The sequence below is a fragment of the Equus przewalskii genome, chromosome 10 (assembly GCF_037783145.1).
Source record: "Equus przewalskii isolate Varuska chromosome 10, EquPr2, whole genome shotgun sequence".
Classification (NCBI taxonomy): Eukaryota; Metazoa; Chordata; class Mammalia; order Perissodactyla; family Equidae; genus Equus; species Equus przewalskii.
In genome coordinates this window covers 21,282,473-21,309,610 of record NC_091840.1, presented here as the reverse complement: position 1 = coordinate 21,309,610, position 27,138 = coordinate 21,282,473, and the positions used below count along the sequence as shown (strand labels likewise).

Below are 27,138 nucleotides of genomic sequence, written 5' to 3'. Positions count from 1 at the left end.
GTCTGGGTCCGAGCTGCACTGAGAGGCCTGTTGCCCCAGCTGCCTTGCCCAGAGGCCCCCCCACTAATGCAGGAGCTCTCGGCCCTGGCCGCACAGGGGAACCCTTGAAGAGCTTTGAAAAACTCCAGCGCCAGGCCACATTCCAGACCAACTAAGTCAGGATTTCTGGGGGTGAGACCAGAAATCCATATTTTTTTAAAGTTCTTCAGGTCATTCCAAAGTGCAGCCAAGGCTGAGAACCTCAGGCCGAATGGAAAGAGCATCATAATTTAAAAGCACAAGCAAAGGGAGTAAACAATAATTAGAGGCACGGCTACACAGGATCTGGGTAGCATATCTTGGGGGGAGTCAGGAGGAGCTTGGAAGGCGCTTGTACCACAAAGGATGCCATAAAGAGGAAGCATGTGGTTTATGTAAAACAGTTCACTGGAGCCATATGCTCAAGAGAGCATCCGTGTGCTGCTTGCTGCCATGGCTTCCGGCACTGACTTTGCTCCAAGTCAGAATTGGACAACAAGTCATATAACTCCACGTCCACTTTGGCTGGCCTGCTTTACCCTGGGCATTGCTGCTCAGAACGAACCTCAGAAATGAATGAAACCCCGGACAAGGAAAAGGTGGGTGCCCACTATCAGAGCGATCCAGGCACCCAGCTAGAACAGAATCAACAATGTTGATCGGCTTTCACAAGCCCAGCATGTGCTCAGCAAAGCATTAGGGATTATAGCACAGTGAGCGTCACGTTCTCTATTTTTTTGATGAGGATACTGAGACTCAGGAAGGGACTGCCACCTGCTAAAGCTCCCACAGACGGTAAGTGGTGGGGCCGGGATTTGACTCTAGGGCAGTCTGACTCACTTTTGGAGCCCACATTCATCACACTAACACCATGGCCCCCTGTAGCTGGTCTCCTCTTTTCCTGGAAGGAAAAGAGGCAGTGAGTGGGCGTCCTTCATGTGCCATCCCTAGGCCTCCCTCCAGTGAGGGTCAATCCTGTTCCTGGCACCTAATGCACTGCCTGGCCCAGGGAAGCACTCGGTGTGGGTTTGTTGAATGACTGAATGATCCCAAGATGGCCATCTTCTTCAGGTGACTGAGCCTCAGCAAAACCAGCCAAGGTGTTCCAAGAAGACTGAAGCTGAGGTGGTGCAGCGAGCCAGGAGAGAGGAGGCTGGGAGAACTCAAAGCCCAGGGCCTCCTTTACAGGGGCTTAGAAAGGCGGGGGAATCTACACTGAATCAGGGTGAACTATACTGGGCACCCTTGAGGGGTGGGGGCCTCAGGCCCACCTTGGTCAGCATCTTTCACCAATCTGTTCTCCACCTTGGGCGCTGTTACAACTCTCTCAGTATCCCTGAAGTTCCTTAGCAGAGCTCTCAGCATCTTATGAAGGGCACATGGACATCTGGGGACAACCCGCCTTTCTGTCTATCTCAGAAAGTTTTGCCTTCATCCTTCTCCATTTCCCACTGGAATAGATGGAGCTTGGTCTTTGCCTGGTCTGTTAGGGGAGGACATTCTGGACACAAATGAGAACCTTTGGATCAGGATGCTGGGAGCTCCCACTTCCATACAGAAATGCTTTGGTACCCAAAGGCACTGTGTGCCTCACCAGATGCCAAGGCTGCACAAGAACGTGATGAGTCTCAAGGACAAGACTCTCCTGCTTTTAATGGTGTGTGGATTTTAAGGGGCTTTGCTGAACCGGAAGGGCTGTGTGAAAGGGCTGCAGTGAAGCGGGAGTTGATGCAAACACGCTCCTGAGGCTTCCCTGGGTGAGAGTCCATATTGCTGTTCTTAGAAGGACCGCAGGCCTGAGGCTAAAGGTGGCCTGAAATGCCTCCAGTCGTACTGGTCTCAGCCTTATCCATGCTCCTCTGGGATCCCATGAGCGTGGACACTAAGACGGGGAGTAAGAGAGGTCTCTGACACCCGTCACCACATTGGAATCTTGGAGAAGCATCTTCATCAGGAAAGCTGAGCAAAAAGCCTCACTATAGGCCTCTCTGCACCCAAACAGGGGCATAGGGACCCTGTCGTCCCCAGGGTCATACATGGTCAAATGACCCCTGTGCCTCTGCCCAGGAGTCACCCCTCTTCACCCAGCAGAGACACAAACCAACAATACCAGAACGTGCTAGTTGGGCTTCCAGAGCACGTGAGCTTTATTGTTCTGCCAATAGAAGCCCTCAGTTGCACTTCAGAACCCACTGAAATGGCACCCAGAAGGAAAAGCTGACCCAGGAGGCAGCCTGAGAACAGACACCCGGCACCCTTTGAAATGATAAGAGTTGCGGCCTCCAGCTGCGGCCAGCCTCATGACAGGCATTGAGAAACTCTAAGGCGTGAATTGCCGTGAGCGCTCTCAGGGCCAGGCCCTGGGCTCCACATGGAGAGAGGCGACTGGGCTTTAGGCTTAGGGCTGAATAGAGGCCAAGGCCAAGCCCTGGAGACCATGGCCTTGGCTTTCTGGGCCAGTCACTCTTAGAACCGGCCCCCCGGGCAGGGCACACAGATGGGCCGGGGGCTGCAGGTTGGGCGGGCTGCTCCAGGCCCACAGGAGGCCGCAGGAAGACAGGGGAGGCAGGACTTGGAGGGCGAGTGGTCAGGGGTGCACGGGTTACAGGGAAGCCTAGGAGAAAGAAAAAGGTCAGATTACTATGATTTTCCATTTGCTGTTTTCAGTAACTCAGAGCACCTTAAAAATCACCTGGTCGTGCCTCCTTGTTTTACCAATGGGGACATGGAGGCCCAGAGAGAAAAAGGCTTGCCAGGGTCATGTGATGAATTTGTAACAAGACCAGAACTACAATGCAGGGCACCTGACTGCAAATGCTGGGTTCTAACCAGGCACCGTGCTGTCTCCCAGGGCTCTGTGGATTCATTCAGAAGGCGAGCAAGCATGCAGGGGCACTCACTTGCAGTCCTCGCTCTCCAGCAGGCCCCGGTACGTGTTGATCTCGCCCTCCAGCCGGGCCTTGACGTCCAGCAGCACCTGGTACTCCTGGTTCTGCCGCTCCAGGTCCGCCCGGATCTCGGCCAGCTGCTCCTCCACGTTGCTGACCAGGCCCTGCATCTGGGCCAGCTGGGAGCTGTAGCGCGCCTCCGTCTCCGCCAGGGTGGATTCCAAAGCATCTCTCTGAGGGCAAGGATTTTAGGGACAAAAAAGGTTAGAGGTCAGAGAAGGAGCAAGGAAGATGTGCTTCATCCATCTGGGTCTCAGTAATGCCTCGGAATCCAAGAACGAAAGCTCAGAGAATCACTTTGAGTCAGGGCGAACCACAATCAGACATCTCATTTGAGATGAGCCAATTAGCCCCTGTAACCAACTTGATCTGAGGAGTATCTCCTCTGTTAATGATATCTCTGAGTAACTGGCAATTACTCTGAACGTGTCTGTTTACACAAACCCAGGAGCTGCTACCGGGGCTTGTCAGTTGCTACAGGTCCCCTGTCTTTTACCACTGAGAGATTTATGAATGGGGGCTGAGTCCTCATTTCCTCTTCTCTACACAGAAAATCCTTGATGCTCGAGAACTTGAACCCCTGGAGCCTGCCTGTGAGGTCAGAGCACGGAGGTCGGGAGGCCTGTGTGATGCTAGGCCTGGTCTCTCAGCAGCTCTGCTTGAGTCTCGGGCTCACCGTGCTGTGCTGGGCCTGCAGCTCGATCTCCAGGGCGTTGACCGTGCGTCTCAGCTCGATGATCTCTGCCTGGCAGGACTGCAGCTGCTCCGAGCTGGACACCACCTGCCTGTTCAGCTCCTCCGTCTGAAACATACACACAGCACCTGGTCAGGAACACTGGGGACTCAGCTTCAGAGGTCGACAGAGGCCACTTAGAGTCATGAGCCAAGAAGGACCTTCCAGATCACCCAGTCCAACCATTCATTTCACACTTGAGGACATTGTTGCTTAGAGGACAACAGCCTGCCCAGGGTGTGCAGTGAGGTTGAAACAGAGCTGGACACAAATTCAGGTTTCTTGATTCAGAACCCCAGGGTCACTCTGTGTGACCCCATCACCCCCCCCCCACCCCGTGTTTCTGTTGCACTGACTGTTTCCAGGTCCCTACCTGGGTGTCGAACCAATCTTCAGCATCCCGGCGGTTATTCTCCACCAGGGTCTCATACTGACACCTCATCTCATCCAGAACACGGTTCAGGTCAACAGGTGGAGCAGCATCCACCTCGACGTTGAGCCGGTCACCCAGCTGGCAGCGCAGTGAGTTCACTTCCTGTGGCACAGACAAGGGTCAACACTAACTTTCCCAGCTGGCTGCCTCATTCACCCTTCTCCCCCAAGCTCACCTTTTCCCCATGCTCACCTCCTCCCCCTTGCTCACCTCCTCCCCCATGCTCACCTCCTCGTGGTTCTTCTTGAGACAGAGCAGCTCCTCCTGCAGGGACTCTACCTGGGCCTCCAGGTCAGCCTTGCACAGGGTCAGCTCATCCAGGATCCTACGCAGGCCGTTCATGTCTGACTCCACCAGCTGCCTCATGGACACCTCCGTCTCATACCTGGCAGGCACACATCAGAGCACCTGAAGATGCATTTCCTTCTTATACTTAAGTCAGATGCCACCCCAGACTGGCCTGGTGCTGTGTGTCCTGCCTTAATGCCTCAGTGACTTGGTGCAACCAAAACCCTGAGTCTGGGCATCACCAACATCCAGTTCTACCAGCCCCCAACCAAGGGGCGAGCAGGACAACTCACTTGGTCCTGAAGTCATCTGCAGCCAGCTTGGCATTGTCGATCTGCACCACCAGCTTGGCGTTCTCTGCCTTGGTGCACAGGGTCTGGGGAGATAAAGAAGTGACTTCAGGGAAAGAAAGGACATTCTGCTTCCTGAGCTCCCCAACGCTGGTCTGGGTGGCCTTTGGAGGGAGGGGGTCACCCATCCCTGGGCTCTTGGCAGCTGAGGATCCACGAAGGCTTAGGCGTGCTATCGGGTTCAGACCAGGAAACCTCTAAGTTCCCCTCCAAGGCAGTGCGCCTGTGACCCATGACCTGGGGTAGAGAGAGGGCCGTGTGGAAAGGCTGCAGGGAAGACCCGGTGTGTCTTCCTATCTCCCAGGCTGCCAGGGGCTCAGGAAGGTCTTGACCAAGAGCATCATCCTCTGTGCTTCCCTGAACATACATGGTCCCTCTCAGGAGCAAGCTGGGACTTTCAGGGGATGCAGTCTTGGCAAGAAGGAAACTTCTGGCAGGCTTTCCTTCCCCGAGTTGGTTATAGGAAACCCAATCTGCACCAGACACATCAAATCCAATCCCTTCACCTTAAAAAAAAATGAAGCAATTGAAATGCAGAGAGGGGGGCTGTGGTACCAAAGACCACACAAGTTCAGAGAGCCTGTGTTCAAGGCCTGGCTCCACTAACTGCCAACTGGATCACTTTGAATAAGTCACTTGACCAGCCTGAGCCTCAGTGTTCTCATCTGTAAGTGGGCTGGTGGTACCTCCCTCATAGGATTATCGTGAGGAGCAATGAGGCCACAGATGTGACCATGCTGTGTGACCTCTGAAGTGCCCCATGGGAGCAGGGTTACCACCACAGATGTTCTGGGTTCCACTCCAGTGCTGGTGGCACCTGTGCTGGCGGGCAGCGAAAACCACTCTGAACCCCTTACCTTCTTCTGGAGCTCCTCGATGGTCCGGAAGTAGGACTGGTAGTCAGGGCACAGGAAAGGCACCTGCTGCTCACACCACTCGCGGATGCGGCTCTCCAGGCTGGCGTTCTCCTGCTCCAGCTGGCGCACCTTCTCCAGGTAGCTGGCCAGGCGGTCGTTCAGGGACTGCATGGTCTCCTTCTCGTTGCCGGTGAGGATGCCCTCCCCAAACCAGCCCCCGCCCATGCTGAGGCTGGTGGCAAAGCCTCCGGAGGGGAGGCAGAGAGCAGGGAGGCAGCTAGCGGCCCTGCAGCTGCTCTTGCCCAGCCCAACTGAGCAGGCAGAGAAGCTCCGGGCCCCCCGGGAGAGGCTCGGGAGCCTGCAAGAGCTGCTGGAGTACATGGTGGACATGCGAGCGGAGCCCCCACCGGCCCCTCCTGGGACCTTGAGAGACCCCGAAGAGAAGCTGGCCTTGAGGCATTTGGAAGTCATGTTCTCAGCAGCCCGGACACAAGCGATGGATCACCAAAGCCAGACACCCCCGATGCAGAGAAGCAGCGCCTCATCCGGGTTTATATCTCTGCCCCAGTGGGTGTTGGCCTTTTCAAAGTGTTTTCTCCTCATTAAAGTTAATACCACTTTCCATCAGAACCCCTCATTAACCTGTTATTTAGCTCCCCATGAACATTTCCCGGCCTCATAAAAAAGGAGCCCCGTTGGACTGGCGGCTACGTCAAGACTCATCTCCATCGTCCCACGTCGCCCGGGAGACCAAGTCTCCGTCTGTTCTTCAAAGGGGCCTGTCATCAGAGCCCAGACCTCAGACTCCTCGTTAAGAGGTGTGGGAGTCCAGCCACTGTCTTGACTTTCTCCAGCATTGCCTCCTTTTATGGACCCAAGAGAGTAGAGGAGGCCTCTGGGTTGGTACCTGAGTGATGGAAGTCCAAGTCTACTGGTTGCAAGAAGGCAGGGGCCTCACACCCGAAGAGACATAGAAGGTTCTAGAATGGCCTAAGAAATATGGCTATGGGGATCAACTATCCCGCTCTCACCAGGATTGTTCTGGTTTTAGTGATAAAACCCCATATCCCAGAGAACTCCTTAGTCCCCAGAGAACTCCTTAGTCCCAGGCAAAATGGAGTGCTTGGTCACCCCAGATACAGCAAAGCCTCAATGACACATCCCCACTCCGTCCCTCACCAGGAAATCTGTTCTGCTTGTGTAGCCTCAGCTCCAGCCAGAATGACCAGAGGCTGACTAACTGAGCACCTGCCCGTGGTGACCCCTCCCATGCGTAGGGAGGTATGTCTTCCCAGGCCCTGGCGGAAAAATGGACAAGCCTTCCCTCTGGTTGCCTGGGGACAGGGGAGTGGCCTTGATTCACAGGCCTGCTCGGGAGGCACAGAGAGCCTAACCTTCAGAGTTTCTCCCTGCTATGCAGGTTGTCTGGACTGGTGCCCAGAAAGCTTGACAAGGGTGGGTTATTTTCCCAGCAAATCCAATCTGCCAAGCAAGTGAGACCTGGGAGAGGGCCTGGGAGCTGAGCCAGAGGGCGGGTGCTGCTGGGGAGGGGGCTCATCAGGCAGAGCCCTGTGGGACTTCCGTTCCGGTTGGCCCGCAGTCTGGGGTCCTGCTTCTTCTTCTAGAGACATGCATCATCTTCCCATCTGGAGAACGACCATGAGCGGAGTACCGTGTTAATCCTCATATTGAGCCCAAGCTTGTTATCCCCACCTCAAAGCTGAGGAAACCAAGACTCGGGGACGATAAGAGCTTGCTGAAGTGCCACCAGCTAGTGACTGGCAGACCCAAGATGCCAACCCGAGTCTGGCCTGGCCCTCTCCACTACACCACCCACCTCCACCTCTGCTCCAGAATCCCATCAGGGCTGCCGGATGTGGTCGGGCTCCATGGAGAACAGAAAGGATGGAATTGGGTGGGCTCCACAAGGGGATGGCCAACAGCCACAGTGTCCTAGGAGAAGCAGCCCAGCATCATGGTTACATGTGAACTCTGTGGGTTCAAATCCCAGCCCCACCACATAGCAACTGTGTGACTTAGCTTCTCTCCATCTCCCTTTCCTCCCCTGTGAACTGGGAAGAGGAGGATGGTACCTACCTCCCAGGGCTGCTGTGAGGTTACATGAGTTTGGAGCATCTAGAACAGCACCTGCTCGTCGTGAGTGCTCAGTCACGGCAGCTGCTGATTGCCAGTCCCCACACAGGTGGGGTCTTGTTGTACTCAGATTGGTGATGCTAAGCAGCTGTCGCTAGGGAGTGGGGATGGACTCTGAGCACACAGGCCACCAAACACAGGCCAGGTGCATGTGTTTGGGGCCCTCCAGTATAGAGCTCCCATGAGTCACTGTGCGCTTCCCACGCCCAGGGACCTGGTGTGACCGGCACCCGCCCAGCCCAATCCAGGGCCCCATTGGCTGCCTCGGCCTCTCCTCCCTGGAAATCCATGCCCCAGTGCAAAGACGCAGCTGAGCTGAGAGCCTGGCTGCACCTCTTTGAGCATTTGTGTTTCCCACCCATGTGGGTACAGGGCTCCACCCAAGCCCTGCTGAGCCCCAGCCTCCTAGAAATGTGCTCTGGGCTCAACAGGGCCACTCAGGAGCCAGAGAGCCCAGAGCAGCCACAGCAGTGAAGGCCTAGGAAGCCCCATGCTGTTTATACCCCCAGGGGTCACTTGGGTTCCCAGGCAGGGCTCCACACTTGTGCTGCCTGGAAGGGGTTTCTCTCCCTGACCCAGCCCTATTAATAATGAGGCTAATGGTAACAGCCTTCATTCACGGAGTGCTTAGTACCTGCCAGGCCCTGCACAGCAGCTGAGCTCTCTCCATGCATTCTCTCCTTCACCCCTCACAACAACCTCATGAAATCAGTGTCACCAATATCCCCATCTAATAGATGAGTAAACTGAGTCTTGGAATGCTTCAGGAGCCTGCCCGAGGTCACACAGCTAGTGAGCAGCAGAGCCAGCAGAACTAGCATCTGTACAGCTGTTCGAGGTGCACCCTCTCCTTTAAGGCTCCCACACACCCTGCCACTCAGCCAGGGAAAGAAGGGTGCCAACTCCCAGGATGGTGAATGCTTGACCCAACATCCTCATGGTCTTCCCAGGGAGCCTGAAGCCCAGGCCTTCCCACTCCAGGCCTGAGGCCATCCCCATGGCCACTGGGGGCCAAGCCCCAGCCTGGCCTTTTCCCTGGAGCCTGCTCCCTGCTCCAGCCCTGTGGTGCCGTCCTGGCTCTGAACACCCATGGCCGTGCGTGGTGGTGGATCCGCAGGCCCTCCATTCATTGGAACCGTCCTCAAATTGTCCTGTGTTTCAACCCCATCTTCCCAGGGAGACAGTAAACTCTTGGAGGCAAGGACTGACCTCGTGCTTCTTTTGAAACCTGTGTAGTGTTGAGCACAGTGCTAGGCTTCAGAATGAATGAATGAATGATTGCTTTACCCATGAATGAGTTGTGCTAAGGGAGCACAGAAAGGATTCTGAGAGGAAGGGAGCATAGAAAGGGAGGGCAAGAGGAAGGAAGGAGAGAAAAGTGGGCAGGGAGCAGGGAGGGAAAGATACTTCCAAAGTCCGTCTTACTGTCCCTGCCCTTAGAGATGGGGAACCCGAGCCTCAGTGATGGCGAGAGCCTGGCATCTCTGCAGGCGGCCAGCACCTGCCCAGACTAACCAGGCCCTTTGGCAGAGAACGAAGTGTTCCCGGGGCTGAAAGCCATTCTGCCCAAAGGGGGACAGAGCCCGTAAGTCAATTCAGCACTGAAAGTGTGGCTACAAATTCTTGATAAGTTTTTTTTGGATAATTTTATAAAACATATAAGTAATATTTTTAAAGCTATGAAGTAGCATGTAAATTGTTCTGGTCTATTTCCATTCTTTCTTAGCATCCTTTTTAATAGAACAAAATAGTTACCTAGACCCCCTTATCAGCAAGACCTAACGTGGTTTAGCAAGTAGCTTAACACATAATATAATAATACATAATAATAATAACCATAATCCTACAGGGCCTTTGCACTCTGTTCAGATGGGGTCCATGCTGTCCCCAGAACATGCCATGGATACCCTTGGCCATGCTCTTAAATACCCTTTGCCCTCCTTCCTCCTTCTGCCCGTCCTTCACGGGTTCCATCAGTTCCACTTCTCCCCTAACACCTTCCCTGGTCTCCTCAGCTCTCAGTGATCTCTCCCCCACCTGAGAACGGGACAGCCTGCCCCACACCCCGCCAGCCATCCCTGGTGCTGGGTGGTAGGGCATGGGGTTGTCTTCACAGCTCGGCCGTCAGCTCTTTGGGGACTGTGCCTGTTGTCCACTATTTGGTCTAGCTGATCAGACCGCCTTGACATAAAGTATTATGTTCACACTGGGGAAATTTGATAAAATGTAATATTTCATATCCTTTATCTCTTGATGTCAAAGAAAGGGCAATGACACAGGAGTCAAAAGATCTGAGAAGGTGTCCTGAGTCTGCCACTTGCTGTGCGATGCCCAGTCCACAACAGTGTGGAATTCATGTGCACATCAGTTAGTGACTGGAATTGGAACTCGCTTAAGGGGGTGTGTGAGGTGGAGAGCAGAAGGGCTTCCCTAACCGATGCAGACGCTCCGAACAATTTAATAAAAGTTAGGCAAAGCTACATCCAAGCGCCTGCAGCCACACTGGGCTGTCTGAGGGCATGAGATGAGGCTGTGACTGCACTCTGTAAACTGTAGAGTGCTCATAAAAAGGGAACACCGTACGGTGTGAGGAGTTGGCAGCCTGATTGTTTGTCAGGTCTCAATGCTGTGTGGTCTGCGTGCCTGCTCCAATGCAGTAGCAAGGCAGCTCAAGCCATGGCCAGAACGGAAGGCACAGTCCCCCAAACGGGGATGCGATGCGCTCGGTGCGTGCCGGCCGCCCTCTTCTCATCTCCTGAGCCTCGGGTGAGCCAGGAGTTGCAGACCCTGGGCTCAGAGCAGGAGTACGGAGCACAGAGAGGGGCAGGGCAGGACAGGGTGAGACCATGTGGACTGGCCCTCCTGCCCAGCCTCTTGCCCCAAAGCCGGTAGATCCTCTGGGGTCAAGGCCTTCAGCTCCACTGTCCAGCTCCGAGGGTGCTGCTGGCAGGCAGACCAGGCCCCACAGTGTCCTGCCACATAAGAAATCAAAGAGCTTGGGCCCACCTGCTGAAGTCTCCTATTCCCCACTCTCAGCCTGGGCAATCTTCATTTAACACCAACACTCATAGCTATGACTTCCTGGGTGCTGACACACATTGTCCCACTGGAGCATCCCGGCAGCCCCATTTCACAAATGAACCAGCCAACAGCAGGGACCTCATGACTGGGCACCCACCGCCAAGCGCAGAGCCAGGCTCAGCCTGGGCTGCTCCCATTCTGCCTGTGCACATCTTCCCCTACGGTCTGAGATGCGTTTGCTGCATCTCTGGCTTGTCTGGCAGGTGGTTAAAGACGCACGTTGAAAGAGAGAGGTGGGAAACTGTGCTGGGAAGAGCACCAGAGTTACCTTCAGAATAGCTGAGCAATGGCCTGTCTCTGCCACTGACCGCTGTGTGGCCTGGGGCAAGTCACCTGAGGCAGAGGGACAAAGGAGACGTGGGGCCCTCAGACTTCTCACAGGCCACACTTCTCTGAGCAAAGGGCTATCCAGGGCTTGCCATGGTTGAGCTCAACCGTAGAATCCAGGACACACTCTGAAGCTGCCCCACAGCGAGCTCCCCAGGCTCTGCTCTGTGCCTGAGACGCACGCACACCTCACTGTCCCTGCTGCCCCTCACTGCAGCCCTGATTCCAGTGTCGGAGACGTGGCTTCACCTGCCCTGCCGCCTCCATCTCTCAGCTCACCCCGACTCGGGTAGGGGGCCCTGGCTGGCCACCCAGAGTTTGCCTCTCCCCGGTTGGTCCTGGAACCCCATCTCCAGAGCTATCCCCAGTGTCAGGCCTGAGGGTGGGCCAGCAGGTGACGGGAGCTGAACAAGGAAGGAGAAGATGAAAAGAAGACAGAGATGACCACCAGATCCAGGCAGGCTGGCAAGGAGGATGGGCCTGGGGGCCTGTGCCACCCCCAGGTGGGCACCTATGGGCAGGGCCCAGCCTGTGGGTTACAGCCAGTGCCCATCCGGATCGGATCAGTGTCTGTTCTTGTGAACCAGGGCCTGGGGTTGCCCCGTTATTAAATATTTGAATCACCCTGTCATTGTTCCCGCTCAGAGCCAGGAAAGACTCAGAGCCAAAACCCACGAGCTTACTGCAACCCATGATCAAGCACTAAGTCAGCAGGTGAAAATAGACAGAGTCAAGTTTGCTATGCCAAGAGAACACACTTTATTGGGGAAATTTCCAGGGAAACCTAGTTTTGCATGGCGTAAAAGCAGTTAAGTCTAGAAACACAACATCAGAAGTATTTTGGTAGAAAAACCTGCTGAGCGGGGAGCCCCTCTAGGGAAGGGGGGTCATTCAGAGCCAGGAGCCACAGGGGTGTCCTCCTTCCTGTGGGCCAGGGCCCGCCTCAGTGGGCCGGGCAGGCTGGTTACAGCGGGCAGGGCTGCATGTGTTCCCTGGAAGAAATGATTTTCCCGTCTCTGATCTCCTCGGTGATGGTGCGGATCTGGGCGCTGACCTGGGAACCCGGGGCGCAGGGCCCCGTGGAGATGTAGGGAACTCTGACGGCAGGCTTGCACTCCGTGGCACAAGGGTGGGCAGGCAGCCTGAGGAAATGAAAGCGTGTCAGGTGCGTTTGGCATCGAGGCATGGGACTGACATTCACGTTAAACAGACAGGGCATCAAGTGAGCCAGGTGGGTGATGACAACGAAGGGCCTCAGCATCTCTGAAATCCCCGAGGGGAGGAGGATGGGGCTGCAGGGATGAAGATTAGAAGGTCCCAGCCAAAAACAATGGCTGGAAGAGCGCTGGGTGTTGGGCTGGCTTGTCCCCCTGGGAATGACCAAAGCCCGGGGCTAGAAAGAATCTCTCTCGAGAGGCCGCGGATCGATCCCCTGTCATCTGTGCAATAACTGCTTCAGGGATGGACTCCCTGCGTGCAGGGCCTGACTCCTTAATGTGCAGCGCTGAGAGTCCGATCTAGGTGATTCCTCCCCTACTCCCACCGGCTTTCCAGGGCCCACGGGCCACTCACTTGCAGTCCTCGCTCTCCAGCAGGCGGCGGTAGGTGGCGATCTCCGACTCCAGCCGGGCCTTGACGTCCAGCAGCACCTGGTACTCATGGTTCTGCCGCTCCAGGTCACAGCGGATCTCGGCCAGCTGGGCCTCCACGTTGCTGATCAGGCCCTGCATCTGGGCCAGCTGGGAGCTGTAGCGCGCCTCGGTCTCCGCCAGGGTAGATTCCAGGGAATTCCGCTGTAATGGGAAAGAGGAAGAGCTGACACCAGAGGGGATCCCACCCAGAGACCACAGCCCTGGGAATCTGTGTGCCGCTTTGATCACACCCCATGATAACCTGCATGCTGAGATGAGGGGCTCGAGGGCCTGCCGCGCACTGTGGCCAGCCACTCAGGCAGAGGCCACTCACCATGCTGTGCTGGGCCTGCAGCTCGATCTCCAGGGCGTTGACCGTGCGTCTCAGCTCGATGATCTCCGTCTGGCAGCACTGCAGCTGCTCCGAGCTGGACACCACCTGCTGGTTCAGCTCCTCGGTCTGAAGCACACGAGAGGGCCCAGAGCACGGTCACACCAGTGAAGCTCCTGTGAAGGGTAACTCCCCACCCCAGGGGCTTGTGTTGCTGGGCTGCCCCAGCCCACCTGGGTGTTGAACCAGGACTCCACGTCTCTACGGTTATTCTCCACCAGGGCCTCGTATTGGCACCTCATGTCATCCAGAATCTTGGTGAGATCCACTGTGGGGGCCGCATCCACCTCCACATTCAGTCGGTCCCCAAGTTGGCAACGGAGCGTATTGACTTCCTGCAGAGGAGGTGAATTGGCATAAGATTGTGGAAAAGATACTGGATTGGGGTTAAGTGAGCTGGGTTTGAACCCGCCTCCCTCGGTGGCCAGCTGTGTGAAATTAGACAGGATGCTTAACCTTTCTGAGCCCCAGCCTCCTCATGGACCTGTACCCCCTCTTCAGGGATTTGAGAGAGTAAAGAGTGACAATGCAAACACCAGGCAAATAGAATTGTTGTTTATCAGGCACTAGAGTCCAAATGGAGATTTAGTGTCATGGGCAGGAGTGTGGGATCTGTGTGACCTTAGGCAAGTGACTTAACCTCTCTGTGCCTCAGTTTTCTAATCTGTAAAATGGAGCTTGTAATAGTATATTCCTCCTGGGATTACTGTGAAGATGAAATGATAATGAAATGCAAAGAGCTTCATATAGTTCCTGGCACACAGTAAGCAGTCAATAAATGTCAGCTGGGGTCACTGTGGAGGTGGCTGTCACAGCTGTTATGCCTAAGGGTCAGCAGGGGCTCCTCACTGGAGGGGAAACTGAGAGGTCACCCAGCACCAGCCTCACCTCCTCGTGGTTCTTCTTGAGACACACCAACTCCTCCTTCAGGGACTCCACCTGCATCTCCAGGTCGGCCTTGCACAGGGTCAGCTCATCCAGGATCCTGCGCAGGCCGTTGGTGTCGGCTTCCACCAGCTGCCGCAGGCCCAGCTCCGTCTCGTACCTGCACACACAGAACCCTGCTGAGTCTGTGGCAAAGGACCACCACAGGCGGACCCCTGCCCTGCTGTTCAGCTGCAGTGGTTAATTTGGAGTCAGCAGCATAGTGGTCCTTTCCCTCGACCAGGAAGGGTTCTGGAACCAATGCCGCATTTCCCACCTACAGCTCCATCTGGCCTCAATCCCGTCTCACCGGCTCCCAAAGGCAGGGGACAGAGGCAAGGGAGCCGCACAGAAACCTTCCCTGGTCAGGCCCACTCACTTGGTCCGGAAGTCGTCAGCAGCCAGCTTGGCGTTGTCAATTTGCAGGACCAGCCTGGCGTTCTCAGCCTTGGTCAGCAGGATCTGGGGAGCAAGGGATGTCCCATGAGCTGGGGAAGGCCTAGCATTGAGGGGCTGGGTGGAAGGACACAGCCCAGCTCACAGAGGCCATGCTTGTGAGTACCACCAGCACCTTCAGCATTTCCAGCCCTGAGCCCTGAGTCCAGGTGCAGAGGGAGCACTGACCCTGGGAGAGGCATCACGAGGATGCCAGAGACCGACAGTCTGGCATCTGCAGTCCCCAGAGTGGCACAGAGGGCTACAGCAGGGTGAGTGGAGAGACCCAGGCCGACGTGGTTCAGGCTCGGCATCCAATACTCACAGGCTGTGTAATCATGGGCAAGTTGCTGAACTTCCCTAGAATTCAACTTCTACATGTGTTAAATGGGTCCAGTAATACCCAAGTCTCTCCCAGATGAGAAATAAACAAGCCAACAGACAGAAGAGCATCCAGCACAGTGCCTGTGTCCAGTAGGGGCTTGGTACATGCTACTGCCCTTCCTACAGCTGAGACAGCAAGGGGAGGGGAGGAATGGCTGACAACATGTTACAAGCATGTTGAGAGATGAGCAGAGAGGCCTGGGTCCCCCAGGAAACCAAGACCCTGGAGAGAAAAGCTTGCCCTAATAGGATAATTCCGTAAGAGCTACAGTCCCATCTGTAGTCTCTTGGGATAAGGCAGAGCCCTTCCAGAGGTTGGGCTGCCCAGCTGGAGAGGGCCAGGTCATCCGTTACCTTCTGCTGGAGATCCTCGATGGTCTTGAAGTAGGACTGGTAGTCTGGGCAGATGTACGGGATCTGAGACTCGTACCACTCCCGGATGCGGCTCTCCAGCTCCGCGTTCTCCCGCTCCAGCTGGCGCACCTTTTCCAGGTAGTTGGCCAGGCGGTCGTTCAGGAACTGCATGGTCTCCTTCTCGTTGCCATTGAAGGACCCCTCGCAGAACCAGGTGCCACTCCCAGCAAAGCCAGAGGGGTAGCACCCAGTGGACAGGTAGGAGCCGGGCAAGCAGCTCCCGAGACCGGAGAGGCCCAGCCTGACGGAGGAGGCCGACCTCGCAGCCCCAGCAAGACTGGGGACCCTGCAGGAGCCCACAGAGTGGACAGAGGACACCCGAGAGATGCCGCCTGCTGTGCCACAGAGGCCCCTGACAGAGCCAGAGGAGAAGATCGGGGAGCAGATCTGGGTGGCCATGATGCTCACAGAGAGAGGTCTCGGCTGAGCAAGGAGCGCTGGTTCTGGACTCTCGAGGCCTCTCTGGGCGTTTATATACACTCTCCGTGGGGTGTTGGCATGTTAGTCTCGGGAAAGCCTATTCCCATTCTGGAAAGCTAATCTCATTAGAATGCAATTTTTGCTACCCATCCGGAATTCCTTACTTGTAAAAAAAACGTAATAATTGTAGAATTTGGTTTGCTAAGTCAGGACCTCAGCTGTTGTCATTTCCTAGCAGAATATGAATTTTATGGCCTCTTCAAAGTCTCTGCTCCAGATCCCATAAATCGGGAGTGGCCTCACAATGACATTTGGTTCCTGCTGTCTCTGCACGCCTCCCTGGAGGAACCCAGCCTGTCCATTTGTCACCCCCATCCACCACCCCCACCCCTCTGAGCTGCTCACCTATGCCTGGGCCCCGGGCTGGAGAAAGGGGGGAAAGTAAACTAAAATTCACGGAGTACCTGTTTATGTACCAGGCTGACAGTTGCTTCATTTATACCCCACAACAATCCTGGGAGGTGGTCAATATTGTCTCCATTTTACCAGTGTGGAAACTGAGGCTCAGAATGGTTAAAAAAAAAAAAAAGCTTGCTCAAGGTGAACAGGCTGTGAGGAACAAAGCTTAGATCTGAAACCAGGGCTCTCAGATACCAAATCCCATGCCCTTGTCCCACTGCTTTCTCTACACTGCCAAGGTCAAGTGCAGGCACCCAGAATTTAGGGACGAGGGACCTACATTCAAATCTTGTCTCTGCTGATAATCTGCCTGTGACGCTGAGTGCCTCACTCCCTCTCCGGCATCCTCGGCATCCTCATTGAGACAGTAGAGGTCACCAGCCTGCCCTGACTGCTTCACACGGATAAGAGAAGGATCAAAAAGAACAGAAGTGTGGGGCCATCCCCGTGGCGTGGTGGTTAAGTTAGCACCCTCCACTTTGGTGGCCCAGGGTTCACAGGTTCAGATCCTGGACATGGACCTACACATCACTTGTCAAGCCATGCTCTAGCAGCATCCCACATACAAAAAGTAGAGGAAGATTGGCACAGATATTAGCTCAGGGGCAATCTTCCTCAAGCAAAAAGAGGAAGATTGGCAACAGATGTTAGCTCAGGGCCAGTCTTCCTCACCAAAGGGGGAAAAAAGAAGAACAATGAAAGTGTTTTTGAAAACCATCAGGTGCTGTAAAGGTGTTGTTTAGGCTAGGAGGACAGTCTCTGATGATGGTTCATGGCTGTGCTGGGCAAGGGATCATGGGTGTGAGGCCTCAAGTGGGGCTGATTTGGAAGGCATTTTCTTTGTGGCCCCCAGGTCTCTGAACCTAGGAAGGTAGAATCAGGACCTCGGGACAGCCCACTTGGGCCCCCCAGTCCCTGAACAGGGTACAGAGATGGTCAGTGCAGACTCTCTGGACAGGGAAGGGACAAGGAGAACAAATGAAACACTGCCAGAGAGTTAAGCAAGCCACGAGAGAGGAACCTCAGAATCGAGGAGCAAAGGTGGCTTCAGTGCTTCCGCCTCCCACCGTGGGTTTTCCCGAGGCCCGAGCAGCCTGCCCACTCTTCTCCCACACACACTTGGTTTGCAAGGCTGGCGTTTATGGAAGCGTTTATGTGCTTCTGAAGTTGTAATTTGCTGGCCTCTTAAAATGCTTTATAAGCTTCTCTCTGAAATTACTCAGGGGGGTTGGCTGTGGCGCACAGGCCTCGCCCAGTGCAGTGGGTATCTCGACAGGATGCCCGAGAGCAGCCCCGTGGGCTCCCAGGGCGCCCGCCATGCAGCCCCTCCTGGGATGGGGTGTGGGGGTATCAGTCCTCCAGAGAGAACTCCGGCCGCCTCAGCGACGGTCCTCACAGCTGCCCATCTTCCCTGCTGTCCTGGATGGGGCTGTCTCAGGGCTTTTCATCATTCCCACTGCGCATGTCGTAGACTCCGTAATTCTTTGGTGTGGTGGACTCCTGTGAATTGTAAAATGTTAGCGGCATCGGACTCTATCACCAGATGCCAGTAACACCCCCCCCCCCAAGTTCTGACAACCAAAAATGTCACCAGACCTAGCCAAATGTCCCTTGGGGGGCAAAACCGCCCCTAGCTGAGAACCACTGGACTCTCAGGACGGGCCTGGGGCTCTGACCAGACCTCTATAAGCCCCCCTTTGTTCTCTAGGACAACAGTGCAGAGTCTGGCTGTCACTGTGGGCCCCACTCAGGCAAGTCCTTAAAACACCCAGGCCTCAATTCACCTCATTTGTGACACAGCGTGCTTGTCCTGAGGACAGTCCTGGCCAAGCCCCTGGCACGGTTCCTCTCTGTTTGGGAACTCTGGCCACTGGACATCTGAAGTTAATGGCCTCCTTTCCTTTAATTCCTCCACCGTGCAATCCGCATCTGAAGCTGATTCTAGGTTTTTCTCAGGGTGACTGAATAAGCAGGTGTCAGCTGCTCTGACAGGTCCCAGCACTCTCAGCCGGCGCATCAGGAAGGCCACCTGGGCCAGAGTCCGGGCAGGCGTCTCCAGGACTGTGAGGAGAGCCACCTACCTCTCCTGGAGCAGGTGACAGGCCGGGCAAAGGAAATGGCCTTTCGCTCGCCCTCAGCCCCCTGACTTTCTCCATGTTGAAGACTGCAGGGCCACCTCTCAGAGGAAGGGTGGAGAGGCCCTCATGGAAGGAATTCCTCTGTGCTCTTCCGCCCGGAAGCCTGGACCATCACAGGATGGAGCGAGGCCCAAGAGGAAGGATGCTCTGCCTGTGTCAGAGAAGAGAATCCGGGATTCACAGAGCTGCTCATCTCCCAGGGCAGCTGCAGGTGACCACCCACCCCCCAGGGTGGCCCAGCTCTGGAAAAATCCACCTGTTCAGTGTAGAGTAAACCAGGGGTACTCATTCATCAGGTTTTCTTTCCAAATAAGGGTCCTATTCTAAGACCATTCTTTCTAACATTAATCAAAAATACACTGGGCTAAGGGTCAGGGGGCCTGGACTCCAGGCCATGCTCTGCCCCAAACTCCCTGTGTGAGCCTTGTCCACCCAGGGCCCCAGAGCCCCAATATGAACAAGGAAGGGCCTGGACAAGGCAAGGCGGAGGGCTGTCCATCTCAGACATTGCAGGATTTGAGGCCCAAGCATTTCCCATGATGCTGGCCAGGAGTCGCCCAGATGTGTCTATGACTCCCTCACCATCCCCAACAGCCGCTGGCCCTTCTCTGTCCCTGACCCGCAGAATGAAGAGGAGTTACGGACGTTCCAGCCCACGACACGGTTAGGTTTTGTTTTCTTCACAAACCACCACAGACCTCAGTGGCCCCTTGCGTCCACACCCGCACCATGAGAGAGCAGATGCGGGCCTCCGTCCACAGGCAGAGGCAGCGTTAACCCCCTCCCAAGGCTGCTCCCCAGAAGGGCCCACGCAGAGGTGCGGTGTCACCAGGACTTTGAGCAGGCATCCCAGCACGTCCAGGCTGAAAGGACATCCATCTCTGGCCAACTCAGCCGGGGACTTGGCTTCGCAGAGAAGGGGCTCAGAGAGTGCTGGCCTGGGTGGCAGGGCCGGGCCCGGGGCCTGGACTCAGCCAGACCTCAGTTCAGGCGGCTCAGTCCCTCTGAGCTTCAGTTTTCCCGAGAGGTGAATGGAGACCACAGGCCACGTTCACAGGATTGTGAGAGCGACCTTAAAACATGCTTGATAAACGGGAACTCATTTCACAGATTTAAGAGATTGAAACTGTTCTTCGAGCCGTGTCGTCTGAGCGCCATGGAACGCTGTTTCCAGGGCACGAACCACTCACCCTGGTTTCAAGGGACACTGATTCAGAGGCCTAACCCAGCTGTGCTAGAAAAGACAGCTGCTCAAAAAGGCGATGGCTGGGGCTGTGTCTAGAGCTGCAGGGGCCCCCTCCACCACGATTCTCTGGCCTCTGACCCTTATTCTAGAAGCTTCCAAAAACCCTACTCCCTGCAGGCACAGGTGCTGATTTGGGGGCTACAGTGCAGAAAGGATGCTCTCTGTCCCCCACAACCCCAGCTTAGGAAGGAGGGGGCAGAGGGGAGATGCTGTTGCAGGAACAGAAAACACTGTGGCTTCTCCCAGCCCATCTTGGAAGGCCACCAAGTTCAAAGTCAACTGCTGGGTTTGTGGCTCCTTCTTCGGTAAAAAGAAGTCTCCACCCTCGAATGAGCTTCCATCTGAAAGCCTAGGCTCTGCATGGGCAGAGTCTCCACAGAAGGCACCAGGCACAGCCCATGACAGTGTGCCCAAGGAGGAGATGAGTCTCCGAGCAGGCTCCCACCTTCCCTGCTTCTCTGGGCTGCGGTCACCAGCCATCACCGCATCACAGTGCCCCAAAGGCATCAGAGGAAGCAGACAGTGCACCGTGGGGCTGCCGGGTCGCCTACCACTGGCCGCCAACAGGAATAAAATCATTCAAGCAGTCCAATGGCTGTCTCTCGGACAGCGTCCTGCCGGCCTATAGGCTTCATCCTCCCAGGTTTCTTCTGCTGCCCCTTCCAGCTTTGACATCCATGCACACAGGTCCTTCAGAATTTCCCTCCCTAAGAGGCATCTAAGAAATGCTGATCCCACGTCTTAACCTCTCTAGACCCTCCCCAGCATCCACCCAGAAAACGGGAGACCCAAGCTCTCCTTCATTTCCCCCACACAACTGCTTTTTCCTTGTAACAAAGAATTTGTTCAAGCGACAGTGGCAGGGATTCCTGGCCCCTCCCTGAAAAGCACGGTTCCTATGTATCTTGTGACAACTCCATCGAACGCTCTGACGTTAGATTCTAGTACAGACATGCGGTAACAGGTACAAAAAGTTGAAGAAAGCACTATGGGAGGAAAAAAGGTTTTCAATTAAGACATTTCGAGCCACCAATTTAATTTGTCCGAAGAATCAGAGAAAGGTCTCGCTTTCTCTGTTTTGATGGGAAGACTCCGGGCTGTTGCAGACCTGCTAAGGATGGGGTTGCCAGATTGAGCAAACAAAAGTACTCACATGATTTGGGGCATCCTTATACTAAAAAAGTGTTCGTTGTCTGTCTGCAAATTCGATTTAACGGGGCGTCCTACATTTTCCACAGTAATCCTCCACAGGAGGCTTCTCTGGGTGATAGCCTTGCCCAAACAAGTCAGAGCGGCTCCCTCCCTCCTCCCCCTGGGGCCTGTCACCATGACCAGCTGGATGGGGACAGGTATATCAGGCTCCCCTTGGGAAATCGTGCCTTTCTGCCCTTTATCCCCTGTTCTCAGTGGCTCCCATTTTTGCCCTCACACGCCCAGCAAGCAGGACTCGGAAGTACTGTGCTGAGTTGTCCTCTCTCTTATCCTGGCCACCGCAGTGACATTCCGCCCTGATGGCAGCTGCCTTGAGCAGAGTGACTCAGCCCTTCCTGGGCGAGCTTTGGCAAGTCCTTCTTGGCTCCATTTCCCACCCCTCAGTCTATGCCCCAAACCTCCGCCCACCCCCCCCCCCTGCTGTCACCAGTCTTCACCAGCCTCAGGACAGACTGGACACACACTGAGTGACCAACGAGGTCTTTCCCCGCTCCCCGGCTGCCCGTCCACAGGGCCCAGAGCCCGAGGTCAGGGGCCTGGGGGGAGCTGGCAGGTTGGCCATGGCCCTGAGCAGGGACCCCTCCTGAGCCTCTGGGTCTACAAGGCTCCCGGGCATCCATCTTCCCAACATGCTGCTCCATGCATCGTCCTGAATCCCCACTGGGCCTCGACCTGACCCTGATTAGGCCTTGAAACTCCCACTTTACCAGGCCCAGAACTGCCCTGAAACTCTCACGTGCCCCAAAATACAAAGGTGCTTTCTCTCCCCTGAAGTGTGGTTTCCCAGGGCTTCAGCGTTCTGCTCCAAACTGCACTTGCCATGGGGGAGGCCCAGAGAGCCACTCTGACCCCCATCTTAAGCCGTACCTCTCCGGTTCTCTTGTGCCAAGCTCTGCCTTCCGCATCCTGGGGCCCCCTTCCTTCTCGCCTATGGGCCAGCTCTTCCAGCGTGGCTGTGCTGGCTGACAGCTCCCGTCTGGAAGAGTCCTGGGCCTCCTGCTCAGAGTCACTCAGTCCCTAACTCCCCCCACCCAGCTTTTATGGAGAATTCCAGAGCTGACCCTGCTCTCCACGATGCGCTTAGAGAACCTGTGGTTTGTGGGAGACGCACAGCCAGACCCACTGGGAGAAGGAAGCTGGTACCTCAGCCTCCGCGTCCCCTTGATTCAGGTACCACTTAACTGAACCACAGAGTGAACTTCCCAAACTCCCTGTTTGATTGGGTTCAGCCACCGGCGTTTACTGGGCTGGTGCAGGGTTGACCTCACTGGCTTCCTGCTAAGGACTGTGGGCTCCAGGTTGTAATTAACCACGCTCTATACCACGGATTCGCTTTCAAACTGGCCTGAGATCTTTAGATGAAAGAAGCCACAGAGTTATTATGGCTGTCCATAAAAATGGGCCAGAAGAGTAAATGCCAGCTCCTGGCCAACCCCCCCCCCCCCACCGCTGCCGCCAAATCCCACTCCCAACAGGTGCCCGGCGAGTCTCAGCAACACCCCACCTGCTCCCTCCCAATCTCTGCAGCTCCCAGAGGAGTGGATCAAAGGGATGCAACCCACACACCCTGCTCCGCTCCAGCCACCAAAAGCCCCAGGAACACGGTCCCACAGGGGGCAAGTCCCCAGCAGCCCCGAGAAGCGCTGACGCCGGCAGGGAGGGAAGAAGGACCCCAGCAGCTGACACGGGAAAGCTGGAACAGTGCATCCTCACAACCCATCGACCCCCTTCCTGTGACCGCTCTTCCTTCTCTTCCTCAGGCTTCCCTTGGGCAGGACAGTGGGATTCCCTTGCCAGGAAACCCCAGATACCCTCACCTCATACTCTGGGTCTCCTGTGGACCCTCGAGGCTGCCGCCCAAAACAGGGACAACAGGCCCCAACGGCTCTCAGAGCTGCAGCTCGGCCCTCAGCTCGTCCGGGCTCACCAGAGCGCCCAGCCGCCCAACAGAACGCTGAGGGCTGGACAGGGCCTCATGTTGGGACCAGGCCCAGGTAGGACCAGGTCTGGGGCCCTGTACCTCCACCCCGTGTCCCAGCAGGTGGCCAAAGAGGCACTGACCTGCTTTCTGGAGTGAGTCTGCCCCCTGCAGGGCCCAGGCAGGAGACACAGCCCCAAGGGGAGAGCAGAAGTGCGCTGGCCCATCCACCCAGGGTGGAGCCGCGGGGAGAGGCAGGCACCTTGAGTGGAGGATGAGGAGGAGGGTGACGGGAGCAGCCAGGAGTCGCACAGGCAGCACGGCAGTTAGCCACTGTGTGCAGCACCTGCCGTGTGGAGGTGCTCCCCTCCGGAGCTTGGAGGCGCTGGGGCACCACGGGAACCTTCCACCGTTGACGTCTTCTTTCCCTAAGTGATGGGGCTTAGGAAGGAGCCTCATTGCTTCCTGATTCCCAAGGCTGGCTGCTTGACCTTTGACACAGGGCGAGTCGTGGTCTTGGAAAGCATGTCTGAGTGTGGATCCCAGCTCTCACACCAGGCAGGTCACTTAACCAGTCTGAGCCTCATTCTTCAGATGTGTAAAATGGGCACAATGGTACCAATTCATGGGGTAAAGATGACATGAAATAAAGGATGAAAAGAAGCTCCATAAGGAGGAAAGTGCTAGACACATTATGACTTCCCCCTTTATTATAATCCCCTCTCTTGGCATCTCTTGCATTAACACGTGCTCATTCGCAATCATTGGCATGGAGCTTGGTCAGGCACCGATGGACACTGGACGGGGCTGCTTCCACGTAGCTGCAGCCCTGGGGAGCAGGGGTGTGAGCCTGGGGCAGGGGAGGGGCAATAGTGGTCCAGCAGCCCTGACACAGCTGCCCTCCCTGGAGTGGCTGTGCCATGCAGATGACCGAGGGGACACAGTTGTGCCTTGGATGGAAGGTGCAGATCCCACGCCCACACCGCCTCTCCCACACCTCAGACTGGAGTGCTGGGGCGACCACCTCTCCTCCAGCTCAGGACGGCTTCTGAGTCGGCTTTGACTGAAACGCCTACACCTGGGCTTCGCTGCCAACTTCCCCAGGGTTCCTGATAGGGCCCCAGAGGTCCTTGGATGGAGCCCAGCTTCTCATTGTCCTCCCTGGGGTTGAGTGAAAGGCTCCCAGGCCACAGCCCCCATCAGGCCCAGGGTCCAGCTCATTTCACTGCCCCACATGGACTAACCCCGTACCCCACCAAGCTCCCCAATGCCAGCTCGGAAAAGGAGGGGGCTGCCCCCTCAATAGCCTTGGCCTGGGTCTCAGGCCCAGCAAGCCTGGGCTATGGACCCCACAGGCCCTTGAAGCAGCCATGGGGCTCAGCTCTGAGGCCCTCCTCTGACCCAGGCCCCTCCCTCAGACTGGGGGAGACCCCGTCCCCTTCTGCCCTCAGTGCAGTCAGCTGTCTGACCTTCCTCTCATTTCTCACAGCTGGTCTTCGTTCATTCTCTCTCCCTGCATTCAACACGTGTGTTGAGCTCTGTAACATTCTAAGAATGCGGATGAGGATGACTCCAGAACTCTCCCTGCCCTGAAGGAACTCACAGGTTCGGGAAGAGAACTGGAAAGCTTGCATTCACTGAGTGCTTACTGTGTGCTGGGCACTGTTCCAGGCACTTGTATGGAATGACCTCCAAGGGAGGTGGTACTCAGCAGGCAAGGAAAGTGAGCCCACAGGGTTAAGTCACTTGGCCAGGGTTACAGATGGAGTAAGTGACAAAGCTGAGGCTCACACCAGGGCAACGTGTCTCCAGAGCCTGTGGGCTTCATGCCCAGCTCTCCAATAATTGCTGCGATGATCGCCAGCACAGAGGCCCTGGGAACAGATAGGGGACAATGGGAGTGGGAGGAAGACCAGAGGAGATCTATGGCAAAAGGCACAGCCTGAGCTGAGCTTCGAAGATCGCAATAATTTACTGTTGGGGGTGTCTCCTCCCACCTCCCCGTCAGTCTGCAAATTCCATGAAGACAGAGGCTGCCTTTAGGGGGCCGGCCCCGTGGCGAGCGGTTAAGTTTGCACTTTCTGCTCCTGTGGCCCGGGGTTCACCGGTTCAGATCCCGGGTGTGGACGTACGCACCGCTTGTCAAACCATGCTGCAGTAGGTGTCCCACATAAAACAGAGGAAGATGGGCACGGATATTAGTTCAGGGCCAGTCTTCCTCAGCAAAAAGAGGAAGATTGGCAGCAGATGTTAGCTCAGGGCTAATCTTCCTCAAAAAAAAAAAAAAGACAGAGGCTGCCTTTGGCCTGTCTCTTTGTCTCCAGGACCCATCATAGTGCCTGGTACACAGTGGGTGCTCAATAAATAGCTGCTGACAAAATCGATTCACGAAGAAGGTAAAGCATTCGGGGAGTGGAGGCCATGCCCTGTTTCTCTTTGACGCCTTAGCTCCTGGCCCAGTTCTGGGCAGGTGAACTCGCACTGAGCCCGCCTCCTTCTGTAGTGGGGTAGACAGGAGGATCTGGAATGAGTGGAGGGCGGACACCTTCTCTGACCCAGTGAGCTGGGGGGGCCATGTCTGAGAGACGCCTGTGGGACTAAGCCAACTGCCTGGGGTCCGCAGAGAGGCTTAGGGTGGAGGAGGAGAAGGAAGACAATGAATGAGGGACTAAACTGTGCAGGGAGCTGGAGAGGGAGGGGAGGGTAAATGAGCAGGGAGCTGTTGGCACGTGGCAGAGCCCCGCTACCCTCTCGCCTAAAAGCTCATGACAAAAATCAAGTGGCATCTGAGAAGCATTCCCCAGTTCACACAGTCATCTCTTCCTTCCACAGGCATTGACAGCACCAGCAGGAGGCTGGGCCGCAGAGAGACAGACACAGCCCGCCCCTCCAAGTGCATGGTCGACACTGGTGCAGGCGGGCGCCGACATGCGAACACCTGAGGGCACCCCACACAATCCAGGTGCCACAGAGAAGGGGGTGTTCACCTCAGTCTGAATGTGGAATAAAAACCTGGTCATATCCAAAAAAACAAAGATGGGGGTGCAGAGAGAAAGAGGGAGAGAGGGGAGGAAGGTCAGATCAGACTGCAGTCACTCACTGAACAAGGGCCCAAGGCACCCGGCCACAAGCCTCGGTCACAGAGAGCAGTGTGGAGAGCAGGACCTCACAGCGGGCCAGGGCAAGGTAGAAGAGCAGGGGCTTGAGTAGAAACCAGGACAAGAGAGGCAGGAAGAGGCCAGCCAAGGTGGCCTCTTGGCCCGTGGGGAGTCTAAGCTTTCCTCTGTGGGGAGAACTCATGCAGCCTCTCTAAGAGGGAGGAAGACTTTCCATCTTTAGCTGTGGCCCCCACTGGAGGGTGGAGCATGGATGATGGGGAAGCTCAAACTGGAGGCAAGGAGGCCAGGGAGGAGGCTGTGGCAACACGCCCAGCAAGTAAAAACAGGGAGGTCGTGAAGACGTTCCAGCTAACAGCATCCACGGGATGGACTTGTGAAGGGGTGAGGGGGAGAGGAGGCCAAGAGGACTCCCAGGCTCCTGGCTTGGGTTTCCAGGTCTTCTGGGATAGGGGACCAGGAAGGCACAGATCTGGGAGAAGATGGGTGCTCCTTCGGAGGAAATGGATTTGAGGAGGCGATGGCCAGTGCAGTTGGGCATGTGACTCTGGAGAGGAGGAGAGAGCCCTCACTAGAGAGTCATCAGAATGTATTGGTAATTGTGACCACGGACATGTCCCCAGGAACCAAAGGGGAGAGTAAAGAGGAAAAAGAGAAGAGCGCTTATGCCGGAATCCAGGGGACCAGCCAACATGGAAGGAGCGAGCTGAGCAAGAGGAGGCTGCCAGTCTGAGCTGGGACATCCAGAGAGGCAGGGGGACAGGGATGCAGAGGGGGCGGGGAGGAAGGTCAGTGCAGACTGAGGTCACTCATTGAGTCATGACATGGCTGGTTCACTGGGTGATTTGGAATGGCAGGGCCTCGGGGTGGCGGGCACTGCCGTCTGGATGCCCATCATCTTGAAAGGCAATGCTCTCTGCAGGAAGCAGGAGGCAGCAGGCTGGGGCTGGGGTAATTGTGCTATATCCCCTTCTCCCCCGCTCCCGGCCCCTCGCAGCCTGCCCCGGAGCACTCTGTACCTCTTCCCTCTGTCTCCCCTCACCTGACTCTACTAGAACCCCACTGCTGCCTTATTGCTAGACACCCTATAGGGTGTTGAGTTGAACTGGCTCGCTGCCCTGCGTGTCTCTGGTTGGCCCCATTTGCCCACATTTGCTGGGTGCCATCATCTCTGAGCCACCTGTGTCCCTTGTGTTTGTCCTTGCTGCACCTGAGTGCTGATGGTCAGCCCAGGTGCCTTGTGTCCTGGGAGGCCCCCAGG

At 56.0% G+C, this 27,138-nt stretch overlaps 2 protein-coding genes and 1 long non-coding RNA gene across 6 annotated transcripts in view; 1 reads left to right on the top strand and 2 right to left on the bottom strand.

Annotated features, from left to right (window-relative positions):
• Positions 1 to 5,288, top strand: part of LOC139074043 (uncharacterized) — a 49,293-nt gene extending 44,005 nt beyond the window's left edge. The window contains exon 3 of the long non-coding RNA XR_011523358.1: positions 3,517 to 5,288. This is a non-coding gene — a long non-coding RNA (uncharacterized lncRNA). The remainder of the gene's footprint in view (positions 1 to 3,516) is intronic.
• KRT35 (keratin 35) lies at positions 2,139 to 8,976 on the bottom strand. Of its 2 annotated transcripts, XM_070561987.1 has the most exons (9): positions 7,725 to 8,002; positions 7,465 to 7,580; positions 5,628 to 7,273; positions 4,714 to 4,796; positions 4,361 to 4,517; positions 4,073 to 4,234; positions 3,643 to 3,768; positions 2,919 to 3,139; positions 2,139 to 2,632 (listed from the first exon to the last, which is right to left on the bottom strand). In XM_070561987.1, the coding sequence occupies exons 3-9, from the start codon at positions 6,096 to 6,098 to the stop codon at positions 2,485 to 2,487; spliced, it is 1,368 nt and encodes a 455-aa protein (XP_070418088.1). In that variant the 5' UTR covers positions 6,099 to 7,273; positions 7,465 to 7,580; positions 7,725 to 8,002; the 3' UTR covers positions 2,139 to 2,484. The 2 variants fall into 2 exon arrangements, with proteins under 2 accessions (XP_070418088.1, XP_008539797.2); XM_008541575.2 differs by having other exon boundaries at positions 5,628 to 8,976.
• Positions 8,977 to 11,924: 2,948 nt separating this feature from the next.
• KRT36 (keratin 36) lies at positions 11,925 to 21,934 on the bottom strand. 3 transcript variants are annotated; one of them, XM_070561986.1, is made up of 9 exons: positions 21,711 to 21,934; positions 18,329 to 18,536; positions 15,309 to 17,747; positions 14,515 to 14,597; positions 14,100 to 14,256; positions 13,385 to 13,546; positions 13,155 to 13,280; positions 12,762 to 12,982; positions 11,925 to 12,331 (listed from the first exon to the last, which is right to left on the bottom strand). In XM_070561986.1, the coding sequence occupies exons 3-9, from the start codon at positions 15,765 to 15,767 to the stop codon at positions 12,154 to 12,156; spliced, it is 1,386 nt and encodes a 461-aa protein (XP_070418087.1). In that variant the 5' UTR covers positions 15,768 to 17,747; positions 18,329 to 18,536; positions 21,711 to 21,934; the 3' UTR covers positions 11,925 to 12,153. The 3 variants fall into 3 exon arrangements, with proteins under 3 accessions (XP_070418087.1, XP_070418086.1, XP_008539798.2); XM_070561985.1 differs by having other exon boundaries at positions 18,032 to 18,536; positions 21,711 to 21,861; XM_008541576.2 differs by lacking the exon at positions 18,329 to 18,536.
• Positions 21,935 to 27,138: the final 5,204 nt, after the last annotated feature.